This window comes from Camelus ferus, chromosome 8 (assembly GCF_009834535.1).
Source record: "Camelus ferus isolate YT-003-E chromosome 8, BCGSAC_Cfer_1.0, whole genome shotgun sequence".
Classification (NCBI taxonomy): Eukaryota; Metazoa; Chordata; class Mammalia; order Artiodactyla; family Camelidae; genus Camelus; species Camelus ferus.
In genome coordinates, this window is record NC_045703.1 from 62,090,430 (window position 1) to 62,103,226 (window position 12,797).

Here is a 12,797-nt window from a genome sequence, read left to right on the forward strand (position 1 = left end):
AACCTCGAACCTTATTCATCCCATGGGAATACTACTGTGACGTCTTCAGAAAGCTTTGTGATTGCTCAGCCCTACGTAGAAGCCCTATAAAATGATGGGCTTTGAAATGCTGGTCAGGGTAGAGTGAAAAGCAGTGCTGGCAAGAGTAGCCAGCACCAAGTTCTGGCTCAGCTCTAAGGACAAGAGAGCTGGTGGAGCCTGTCGGCCTCGCAGGACGTCAGCACCTGAGACAGCTCTAATACTCTCCTTGGAACAGAAAGCCTCCGAGGAACACTCCTCGGCCAGGTAAGTGGAAGCTTTACTTCCTTCTTTTTTTGTCTCCCCACTGTCTCTAGAACTTTTCTCAGGGTATACTGAATTTTATTTTCCCTTGAAAAGAATTTTACAGTGTTCCTCCTTTACAACATAAAGGACAAATTTCTCCAGTCTCCTGGTAAGTTTAGAAATGTCTCAACTTCTCACATATGAATGAGTTTTCTGAATTCTTTGGTTGGAAAATGCTTTACCCTGCTTGTTCTTTTACTCAATGTTCTTTTTAAAATAATGCATTAAAATAAGGGTTTTTTTTTTGACTTGTATGTAAATGTTTGACTGAAGGGTTCAATAATACATTTGTTTTGGAAGTTTCAACTTGTTTTGTGGTGCCATCTTTTCTATTTCATATGTTAGTTATGTGAACCTAAGAAGCATTTATTTTTCTCTTTAAGTTTAAATACTGTGAGTCTTACAGACAGCACAATAAACAGACATCAAACTCACAACTTTCTATGTGGAAACTACTTTGAAGTGAAATATGCAAGTGAATTAGGTGTAAAAATACACAAGCTTTGCATTCAATGTATATTTTCTTTTATGGCAAAATTTATTTCAGTGGTAATATGTGGTTCAATGATTTTTTTATATGAATTTTTACTATTAATTGAGTTAATTTGTTCAAACCCATATTAAGCTCCCAGTAATATCTATAGTTAAAAGAGGAAAATGTATATACAAATAATTTTATATATATACACACACATACACGTATAGACACACATTATTAAAGAGATGGCACTCCAGTTTTATATTAATCAAATACTAAAAACTTAAAGGAGAAGAACAAATTTCATTTCCTTGAAGCTATTTCCTTAGAAAAGATGTTAAACATGGATGTTACAACTCTGTTATAAGAAGATTGTCCCCAGGGTAACTTCCAGTACTGTAAAAGTATTGCATTCAATATATAGTTGTGCCTGCTGAGAGATAGGCAGCAGTTGAAAAGAATCTTAATTTATATTCAAGCATCTTTCACTCCCTGCCCCCCAAAAACCTTCTTGATTTAAAAAGTAACCAGTATTGTAGTAATCACATTGCAATCTTTCGACAAGGTGAAAAGTACCTTTTCTAAACTCCGCAAGATCCTTTGAAAATTACTGCTGGACACTCAGAATTACCTCGCTGGTACATGTGTGGTTGGAAAAGCTGATGTGATTCTCTCCCTTTCAAGGTACAGAGATGGAAACCAGAAGTAAGCCCCAGCTCCTCGTGCTCCTGACACTTTTCAGCGTGCTCTTCTCGCAAACCTTGGCATGGCCTCTTTTTGGAGAACCTTCTGCTCTGAGGTAGGTTCCCTTCAATTCAGATAGTTGAACACCCTTTCTCCATATACATGGGGATTTCCTACATGTTATTTGGGGCAGCTCATTAAAAAACATTTGTATTATTTATTCAAATCTGTTGGCTGATGTTTGAAGCAAATTACTTTCAACTTCAGGTCAACATGATTATTCTGAGTCTCGGAATTCACTCACAGGGCAGGAGAGACAGTGTCGATGACTAGTTTTATAGGGAGGGTGGATCACATTTGTAAGCAAGGTGGAAGGAAGATTTGGCTTTCCTTTCATTCAAAACCAGTTTTAGATGAGCAGTAAGCTGGTCTCCATTATCATCTCAGTTCAGTTGTTTCTGATAGAAAAATAGATGTCTAGTTGCCTATCTCATTTTAGCTCATTGTCAAGATCAGTTAGTAAATAAAATCACAAGATCAGTAGCTGATTAGAGGAATATGCATAAGATCATGTTGGACAAGCCTATCTAAGCAGAATCAATTTGTCAATATTAAAAATTGTTGGATAATTGTCCTACTGAGATACCTCCCCCCATGAGTGAATTTTAAGGTACTTGATTTTTTTTTATCAGAAATCCTTAGTTTTACTGCTCTCTAGGTTGTGTTTTATATTTCAACTTTATATAGTATAATACAACTCATATTTAAAGCATTATCTGAAATAAATTTATGCTAGGGAGGTAAACAGTAAATGGAAACTACATTAGCTTGATTTTTCCTTCCAGTTTACAGGGACTACTGTATCTAGGGACAAATAATCATTTCTTTGCTTATTTTCTTACTCCTGATTCAAGTTAGACTTATGCTCAATAGAGGGAATAATCTCTTAGCTGTTAGTGTTCACTGTGAAATCTCCTTAAACCCACATCTTACGTTGCTTTGATAACTAAATAGAATGAGTCCATCTGAATGGTTGTATCACGACAGTTGAATCATCTCAAGAATGCTGAAGTTTGCACTGATTGCTAGGTTTCATATTCAAAGAGGACTGCTTATTACTGACTACCAAATACTGCTTCACTAAAGGTACATGAGTGCCAGGGGCCGGCACACCCCTTAGAAGTTCACTCTAACATTGAAAATACACACACGTAATGTTAACATTGTGCTGATGTTCAAAATGTGCATGCATTCACAAATGGAGTCATATTCCATGGATAGGCATGAATATTCTTAGTCTTGCAGCAAAGCATTGTACGTCCCTCGTTAAAATGGTGTTACTACGTAAGATTAGAAGAAAAGGAAGCTCCACAAAATTCACTGAATTTGAGTACCTATTCAGAGATGGAGAGATTCTTTGGAGTTGGTCAAATACATAGAAATATATCACACCAAGGTGAATCTTTGAAATAAAGTTTAGGGACTTAAGAGAAAGAAAAAGTAATTTATGCTAGCTCTTGAGAAATGTTTGAGACAATTGATACTGACCATAAACAAATTTATGAATTGCTCCCAGTTTTCATACTGAATATGAAAAAATTTCTAAAGTTTCTATTTTGTGTAAAATCTTTCTACCTGTGAAACTGAACTTAGCAAAGTGGAGCTATTGCCAAGGGAGTGTATTTGGCATAATGCTCTGATAAGATTGAACTAAGTAGCTCTTGGGTTTGATACACAGAGCTTGTAAAAGCTGTATGGGATCTATTTTATGGGGTAAATTAAAACTTCACTACTCAGACTCTTGTAAACCCTAGAAGCCATGAAATCAATTACGCTATCCATATATTGTGAATGTGTGATATACACTAAGATTCTGAGTATCTTACTTCAAACGATTATAAGCCATAAGTGCTATCTTTTAAGAAAAGAATGTATTTACTTCACTGTATTTTCTCCTAACAGGATGGGTGACAGAATACCATTTGAGGGAGCAAATGAACCCGATCAAGTTTCATTAAAAGCAGACACTGATGTTTTACAAAATGCATTAGTTGAAGATGACACACCTTATTATGACCTATCCAGGTAAGTTCATTTTTACTGAGTTTTATCTTAGAAAATACACTTTTGAAATATAAATATTTTATTTTTGTGGCACCATGAACCATGAAGCTGTTCTCATAGCATCCCACTACACGTTCCCATGCTGCATGGCTTCATTCAGCCTGATTTATGGAAGCTCTTGCTGGTACACAGTTTTCCTGTAGAGAAGTTGTAACAGATGAGGCGGAGCAAATCACTCACTTACTCTGCTGTATAAAATTTTAACATCAGAAGTTGTGCCAATTCCATGATGGAAGAAACTCTAAGGCAAGAAGTTCATCTCTCTGGAAAGAAAAAGTGTCTAATAATAAAAGCTAGTCATTTCACAGAACCATTTGTCCAGAGCAGCATTCAAGTACAGACAGAATAACTCTATACTGAAGACAAAATATAAAATATTTATCTTTTGGATGAAAAATTTGGTTGATAAGCTCTAAGATCCTCTCTATCTTAAGAGATTTTGTTTCTAAATATTTTGGCAGAAGAAATAACAAAAGGCATAGTAGGGTTTTTGCTAAAATCAGGATAATTTCTCCTTGCCTATATCTATATTTACAGTAGAAGAAATAAAGCACCATAAATAAATAGAAAATAAATATTGTATATTTTCCCACCAATATTTCTTAGAAAAGAAGTAGTTTTATAGATTCTACCAGGAAGCATTATTTTAATATTGAGATATGCTTCTAAGAAAGCTAATGTCTTTACTTTTACAAATTTGGGGGCTGGAAATATAGAATATATTTGATATAAGTGGCTAGACTATATCTTATATTCAGTTGTTAGAAAACCTCCTTTTGGACTTAAGTTTGCATGGGGACCTTTCAAATAAGCTAAGTTTCATTTTTACTTAATGAGCCAAAATAATATTTTAGCAAACTGTGTACAAAATCACGGCCGTCTTTTCCTCCTTGTTTCAGATACGCCAGACATGCTGATGGGGTATTCACCAGTGACTTTAGCAGACTCCTGGGCCAACTTTCTGCCAAAAAATACCTTGAGTCCCTTATTGGAAAGCGAGTCAGGTAAAGAGAATTTACCATTTTTTAAAAAATACGTTACAATGATTAAATCTGAAGGTTACCTTTTTTACTGTAATTTATTTACTTTATTCAAAATTGATAACTCTTGATAATGTTTAATTACTTATAAAATAACTTAGATTCTTCAATAAAATATTCTCGACCCATGGATTAAGAAACTAAGTTTTCCTAGTAATATCGTAGTCATTGGCTCCAGACACACTTATCTTTCTTAGATAATAATCATGTATAAATCTACAAACACATTGAACTAGACACAGTAAACTTCCCTGTATAAACTGAAGTGAATTTTAAGGTTAACCACAGTGTTTCTGTTTTACTTTCTGCTCAAATCAAGCATTGAAAGATTCTACCTTTAAATGGCCAGTAGCTGATTATTTAGATGCCACTCGTTAGGGTGGGAGAGCTTCATAAAGAAGCATTAATTTTTAACGAACTTTGCCTTCCAGTGGCAGAACACAACTTCAAGTATCTCTCTGTTTTTTTTTCTTTTCTTTTTTCTCTTTGATAAATTGTTTGTTCAGTTGGTACAGCAAGTGTCTTAAGGCACTCCCTGTAAAAGCCAAAATACATCAGATTATTCTTTGCTCCTCTGTCTTTAGCTTAGATGTATTTTCCTTTCAGTTTTTTTTTTTTTTTAATGATGGGAAATGAGTTGGGTGTTGGAATTATCTGATTCCAAAAAATTCAGACCTTTGGTACATTTGTCATTTCTTCGTTAAAACTCTTTGTTTTCCATATCCTCACATTCCTTAGCCATAGCATCTCAGAAGACCAGGGGCCAATCAAACGCCACTCGGATGCGGTCTTCACTGACAACTACACCCGCCTTCGAAAACAAATGGCTGTAAAGAAATACTTGAACTCAATTCTAAACGGAAAGAGGAGGTAAAGAAACAGGACACTTGCTAAAGTGAGAAATCATAAATGAATTTCACAATAACAGCTGTATATGGAGACAAATCTATTTATTTTGTTACCTATCTGTGCTCTTTGAAACAGTAATTCTCAACCTCAGCTAGCATGAGACTACCCTGGAGAATTTTAAAATATGGATATCTGGGTCTCATCCAAAACCAATTGCCAGAAATTAGGGTCTCTAGAGTGTGGGTTCTAGATACTGGTGTTTTTTCACAGCTCGCTATGTGATTCTACTTTGTCTCCAGGGTTAAAAATGATGACTGTAGAGACTTCTAGTCTGAGTCTGGGCATACGTTTTATCAAAAGTGCTGATTTAAAAAATATGTATAGGGCAGTCAACCAGCAATTTGGTACCACATGGAATTTTTTACATGAGTATTTAATATCTGTATTTTACCAAATTAAACCATGAATTATTTTGTCTTCTCAGATTTGGTGAAACCTGTGTCTCTCCATGATGTATAAATACTGCAGCATGATATATAGGCAATGGGGTACTCTCTCTTTTCACTCCAGTATTTCTGTTTAGATGGCATTGAGAACAGTTCTGTTTGGGTGAGATCAGGCAAGAGGACTCTCTTTGCCCAGCAGGTTATACTTCTGTAAGAAAACTTTTAGACACTCTGAGGTTGAAGAAGCATTCATAGGTAATGACTCACCTGAAAGATAACTGTTTGGCCCCCAGAGAATTTTACAGACCACCTAGAACAGCCTCGGTCACACGTCATCTTTTCTCTGGAAGCTTTCTCCTCTAAGAGCCTTAACACGCACAATTTTCTTTTTCTGATCTGCAGCAGTGAGGGAGAATCTCCTGACTTTCTTGAAGGGTTAGAAAAATGATGAAAGAGCTCTTTGGAGCAAAGCTCCCGACAACTTCCCGGTGGTGAGTCTATCTGTGCATCCTTATTATATTCTACCAGGCATCATCTAATTATTGAAGTAGGTAAGAGTCACTTGTCAGAAAACTTCTTAGCGTTCTCTCGATGAGACCTCATCCAAGAAAGACACTTCCACCTGAATGGACCCCAGCTCGGTACACATCTTGAAATGATTCACACAGTGTCCTGATGGCATACAAGAGGAAGCTCACAATGCGTAAGCAGTTTGGTGTCTCCTGGTTTACTCAGGCTCATTCCTATCCCTTTGATGAGCTATTAAAAAAGGAGACTGGCTCACACTAATGAGAAAACTGGCTTTCTCTTTGATAGTCAAGCCATGCTGCTTTGATTAATTTAAGGTCTAGTCCCACAATTGACCGTTAGCGGCTCATTTAACTTAAGGACAAGGAAACACCACAAAGTTACAGTGTGGCATGGCTTGTTATCGTAAAAATATCAAGATGCTTCAGGTCTAATTGTATTTCTTGAAACATAGCAAACTTCATGCAGCAAAAATTATGTTAGCTTATTTTACCTGTAAAGTGAGTATAGGTACTAGACTCCAATAATATTCACTGTAATATATATATATTTTTAAAATATTGAGTTCTCTTTTGGGGGGAGGTAATAAAGTTTATTTATTTATTTGTTTATTTATTTGTTTGCTTATTTATTATTTAATGGAGGTACTGGGGGTTGATGCCTGGATCTTATGCATGATAAGCAGACCCTCTACCACTGAGCTATACCTCCCCCTTGTGAAATATTTTTTGAGTAAAGAAAGCATGAATAGGTTTTTTCCTTTGTTAAGTGACAAGCTTGTTGTCAAAATTGTTTTAATGTAAATGTAGATACAAGACATATTTCTTTCTTGAGTTATATTCATGTTTCCATTTGCTCATAAAATATTTTTACAATGTTTGGCAAACCTTTAAAGAAGTTATATGGCATCACTATATCAGGTTGTCAAAATTTTCTCCTAAGGACTACAAGTAAATACTTTGGGCTTTGTGTATTCTGTGGTTTCTGTAACCCTCAACTCTACTAGTGTAGCATGAGAGATGCCTCTAAGAGAGATACATGGTCAGGGGCACTGCAAGTGCTCATTCCTCATCACGTATAGACATTTCAGAGAAGTGAATTCCTTTGGTCAAAAAGGAGAGTTAGTTACATATGACTTCTTGAAAAAATGTTTATAAAAATAAGGCTTTTCCATTAAATTAAGAAATATAATAGCACTACAATATAAAGAAGAATTAACCACTCTGTCTTTTTATGAGATTCCATCCTCCAACCTTTGATTTTGTGAATGGGTGACATTGGACAAATTCTTTTTTTTGGGGGGGATAGTTAATTAGTTTTATTTATTTTTAATGGCAGTGCTGGGAATTGAACCCAGGACCTTGTGCACGTTAGGCACACACTCTACCACTGAGCTATACCCTCCCCGTCAGACAAATTCTTTAGGAACTTTTGTTGCTCAACCAATTGTGAAAATTACAAATGAGTGAGTATTTATGGCTAATGATAGAAGCTCTTCATCCTCTGGCTCCTTTTCCAAAGAGAAGTCCCTTGGCAGATTCCTTCTTAATATCTCAGAACATAATCTCCTCTCACAAGCTGCTGATAAGGGGCAAAGAAAAAGACGTTTTTATCAGATGAGTGGATAAGTAAATGAAAGTGGAATGCTGTAAGTAGAAATGTTTCTATGCTTAAAAACCCCAACTCTTTCTTTTTCAGAATTCTTGAAGGAAAACGATAAGCGAAGTCATTCTATTTTGAGTTCTACATAAGTAATTCAAGAAAACAGCTTCAGTATCAAAACCAAATAAATACATTGTGTTGTGAACATTGTGATTTATTTTATTCTAATGTAATAACTGTGATGTTTACATTGTAAATATTATTTGTGAGTTCTAAACTTTGTCTTTAACTCATGAAAATCCTGTAATTTCATATGCTGTGTATCCTTTCTATTGAAAATGTATTTAGTGATAAGTAAATACTAGGTTAATTTCAATTGTATGAGGCTTTTTGGAAGAGTGATAATAGAGCAAAACTGATGTGTTTATTTATAGGGCATGCAGAGGAGCGAAGCATATAATCAGCATATCTAAATGTGAATGTTGAGCAGATGGAATGCTGTGTTAAATAAACCTCAGAGTGTCTAAGGGATTACCAAAACAAAGATAGAAAGACATCCTCCAAAAAAGATGTTCAGAAAATGATGTGTGTTTCTGCATTCTTAGGCAACATTTCTTTTGAATGAGATTTAAAAAGCTCTCAGATTTGAATCTCCAATTGCCAGAAGCTCTCTTCTGATCTAATGTTTTGGTTAAGGAGAATGGCCTCAACTTCTGACACTGGACTTTTCCTTTATGCTTGTGTTAAGTAAGTGTAAAATGTAAACTGAATGGACCATTTGTTTTTCAGTGATTAGTAGTTTTTCCATAATCACTCAAATAATGTTTAGGGCTTTCTTCAGTGAATGCACATTTGGAGAAACAACTATTTTTCCAAAATGATTGTAAGAAATTAAATATAGAAAATAAAGACCTTTGATTTTCATTGCAGACACTTACTATTGTTTTCATTTCTTTAAAAAATGATGCAGCAGTAACCCATTGTAGCTCTGAAGTTCTAGGAACTAGATGGTTTTTGTGATATTGGAGGTAGGGTTATGTTTGATTTTGTGTATGTCCTAAAACGATGGTGACTTAAATAAGAGAAAAATTTCTTTCTCACACAAGGCCAGAAGTAAAATGTCAAAGGTTAGTATGATGGTTCTATTCCACAAAGCCCTCAGTAATCTAAACCCCTTCCAGCTCACGCCTCATTTCCTAGGACATGGCTCTTCTAGTGATCCAAAATTGCAGCTAGAGTTCCAGCCATCCTACCTGCATTTCAGGCAGTAGGATGGAGGAAGGGGCATGGAAGAAAAGGGAGCAAAGAGTATATATGCTGGTTCTCACTTAACTGACATCTTACACTAACATTCCCTTGAGCAGAACATAAATTTATGGTCACGGTCATTTGCAAAAGAGGCTGGGATTTTTTCTTTTTCCTGGACGATCATGTGCCTAACAAAAAACTGGGATTCTGTGAATATAAAACAAGAAAAGAATAGATTCATGTGGGAATTTTTTTTTTAATCTCAGGCTACGCATCTTAAATTCTCACCAAAGGGCTTCAAAAAATGACAAGGAAAGTGAGAGTCAGATAGAACCTAACTAAGAATGAAGACTCATGATCTTCACAGGCAGAGTTTTGCTCAGTTTCATTTACTACAATTAGAACAAGGAGAGACTAGTCTAGAACTACTAGTAACTGTAAAACAGTTTACAGAGGTTGAAGTTTATTGGACCAACTGTACCTTTTGTTCATATCTGACTCCACTATTAGTTATTTGTTAAGCGACTTTTCTATTATGCAAATCACTGCACGAAAACTGTTTTCTAACTTCTAGATGCTATTTGCACACACGGAGCTCATAAAGATCAGACAGGGACAGAACTGTAGTGCAATCTGAATGTGAATCTAAAGAGGTTTAACTTTATCTTATTAATGCAAATCTTTTCACTTGATCCCCTTTTCCTTCAAGAAACATTTGCTGAATGACAATGATGTACAAGGTAGATACCTGAGGGCTGAGTGTTCTGGGCAGAGGCGAGAGCAAGTGCCAGTGAGGGAACAGTCCTGGCGTGTCTGGACAGCAAGGGATGGCCAGCAGTAGGGCCCGAGCAGCCTGAGCTGGACAGGCGCTGAGTAGGAGATGAGGCCCGAGAGGTTACCAAGGCCTGGACCTTGTGGGCTTCACTGGTCACTGACAAGACTTGATGAGTGAGATGAAACACTGCAGTTTCGGACAATGATGCCCTGTTATCTGAAATGTCCTTGAACAGGATCATTCTGGCTGCTACATTGGGAACAGGGTGAAGGGGTGCTAAGGGCGGGAGACAGGGGGACAAAAGAGGAGGCTACAGCTATAAATCAGGTGAAAGATGGTGTGGCAACCAGGGCGTGAGCGATGCTGGTAGTGAGAAGTGGAGTCTGAATAAGTCTTGAAAGTTGAGTCAAATTTTTTGCTGATAAACTCAAGCTATGAAACAAAAGAGTCCAGCATGATTCCAAAGTAAATTACCTGTGCAACCTGAAGGATGCGGTTTCTACTCAGTGAGGTGAAGAAGATGGTGGGTAAGGAGGTTCCTGGGAAGATGAGTTCCGTTTTGGACAGGTTCAAGCTGCTTCAGCTTCGAGTTGGAGACATTCACAAGGAGTTCTGAGGAGATGCTAGGTTGGGGATAAGGCACTGGGAGACTTCAGTACGTAGGTGAGATTTAAAAGCACAAGATGACAAGATCACCAAGGGACTAAATGTCACTCGAGAAGAATCTCAACACATAACCCCTGGGTGTCTTCATTCACTCCAGCTGCCATGACAAAGGACCACACACTGAGAGACTTAATCAACACAAATGCATTATCTCACAATTCTGGAGACTGGAAGTTTGTCAAGGTGTTACCAGGGTTGGTTCCTTCTAAGCACCGTGAAGGGGATCCCTACCCAGTCCTTGGCTTCCAGTGACTTACTGGCCATCTCTGGCTTATGGAAACATTACCTCAGCCTCTGTCTTGAGCTTCACATGGCGCTATCTCTGTGTGTTTGGGTGTCTCTAGATTTCCCCTTTTTTATGAGGACACTGGTCATATTGGAGTCGAATCCCCTCTAATGACCTCACTTTAACTTGGTTACTTGTATAAAAGTCCTGTCTCCGAATCAGGTCACATTCTGTGGTACTGGGGATTAGGACCCCAACATATGAATTTGGGGCAACACAATTCAACCCATAACACCAAAGCATGCCAACATTAATAGGCTGATGTGTTGAGGAATAAATGGGGTAAAAAGGACTGAAAAGAGAAGCTAGTGAAATAGGAGAAAAAAAAAAAGAGTGTATATTTCTGGAAGACAAGTAAAGAAAACCTTTCAAGGAAGAAGGCATCCTGAATAGATTTAAATGTAGCTGTGATGTCAAATAAGATCCATTTATTGATTTCTGAAGCAAGTATTTATAAGGAATCTACTGTGTGCCCAGCACCTTTCTTGGTTCTGATGATACAGCAGTGAAAAAACCAGACACAAATTCCTGCCCCCATGGAGGTTACATTCTATTGGTGGAAACGTGACAAACAAATTAGTTAAGTAAAAGACATGTTAGAAAATACGTGCTAAGGAGAAAAATTAATGCAGGAAAAGAGGATATGAAATGTTCAAAAAGAAGCTTGACATTTTCAATAGGGTTCCCAGAGAAAGTCTCACAAAAAGGTGAATTTGAGGAAAGCCCTGAGAGAAGTGAGACGTTGTGGGAAGATCATTCTAGACAGAGGGAATTGCAGATGCTAAAGCCCCTGGATGGGGGCAATCCTAATAGTTTGAGGAGCAGAGGGAAGGCCAGTTTGACAGAAGTGGAGAGAATGATTAAGATAAGATGTAAGAGAGAAAATCAGAGAGGTTATGAGGAACCAGGTTATAGGACATTATAGGTCATAGCAAAACTTTGGCTTTTATTTTGAATGAGATGAGAAACCATTAAAAGAACTGATTGCCATCAGTGACCTTCACAGTAACATTCCTGGTTCAGTGATGTGGGTGAAAGCTGGGTCAGAACTGGCCCTAGAGATTGGGGAGGCAGGGGTCTCTACTGTAAATATCTGTAACACTTAGAGTTGTTTTCCTGCAGAGGGGGGCAAAGAAAAGAAGAGGGACCTGGTGGGGAGAAAAAAGAGGTCAAATAATTTGTTTTTATGTGGAAGAAATATCAAGAGTGTGTTTGCATGATAAACAGGAAAGATCCAGCAAAGGGAAATCTGATGATGCTGTTGGTAAAGGAGATTGTGCTTGAGTGATATCCTTGAGAAGGAAGAGGAATTGGATGATACAAACGTAGAGGGCTTGACACTCATATGATGCAAGTACTTCTCAACCAAAGCAACAGACACAATGTTCAGGTCAAAGGCGGATGAATGAACAGGTGAGGTGTTAGAGCATAGGGAACTCCTCCTTTGATGACATCTATTCTCTCAGGAAATAGCTGAGAGTAAGAATAAGTGAGGAGATGTTGGAGATGAAAGAAAAGTAAAAAAAAATATATGTTTGTGTATATATATATATGTGTGTAATGTAACATTACACAATTTACTAGGTAAGTGCAAAAATAAATGAAGTAGTAAAATATTTTTCTAATCTGAAGAATTCAGTGATGAATGAGGTGGTTTAGAAATATGGGTCAACTTAACTAGACCAAGATTATTTTTTATTATTTTGAAAGTTTAATGAAAATTAAGGAGATTTTCCCAGAAATAAGC

General features: G+C 36.9%; 1 protein-coding gene and 1 non-coding gene across 2 annotated transcripts; one reads left to right on the top strand and one right to left on the bottom strand.

Annotated features, from left to right (window-relative positions):
• Nucleotides 1–97: 97 nt before the first annotated feature.
• On the top strand, nt 98–9,008 carry VIP (vasoactive intestinal peptide). The gene is made up of 7 exons (XM_006185462.2): nt 98–285; nt 1,487–1,601; nt 3,449–3,571; nt 4,510–4,614; nt 5,389–5,520; nt 6,348–6,436; nt 8,172–9,008. The coding sequence occupies exons 2-6, from the start codon at nt 1,495–1,497 to the stop codon at nt 6,391–6,393; spliced, it is 513 nt and encodes a 170-aa protein (XP_006185524.2). The 5' UTR covers nt 98–285; nt 1,487–1,494; the 3' UTR covers nt 6,394–6,436; nt 8,172–9,008.
• TRNAV-AAC lies at nt 7,806–7,879 on the bottom strand. The gene has a single exon. It is a non-coding gene; the product is annotated as a tRNA-Val (tRNA).
• Nucleotides 9,009–12,797: the final 3,789 nt, after the last annotated feature.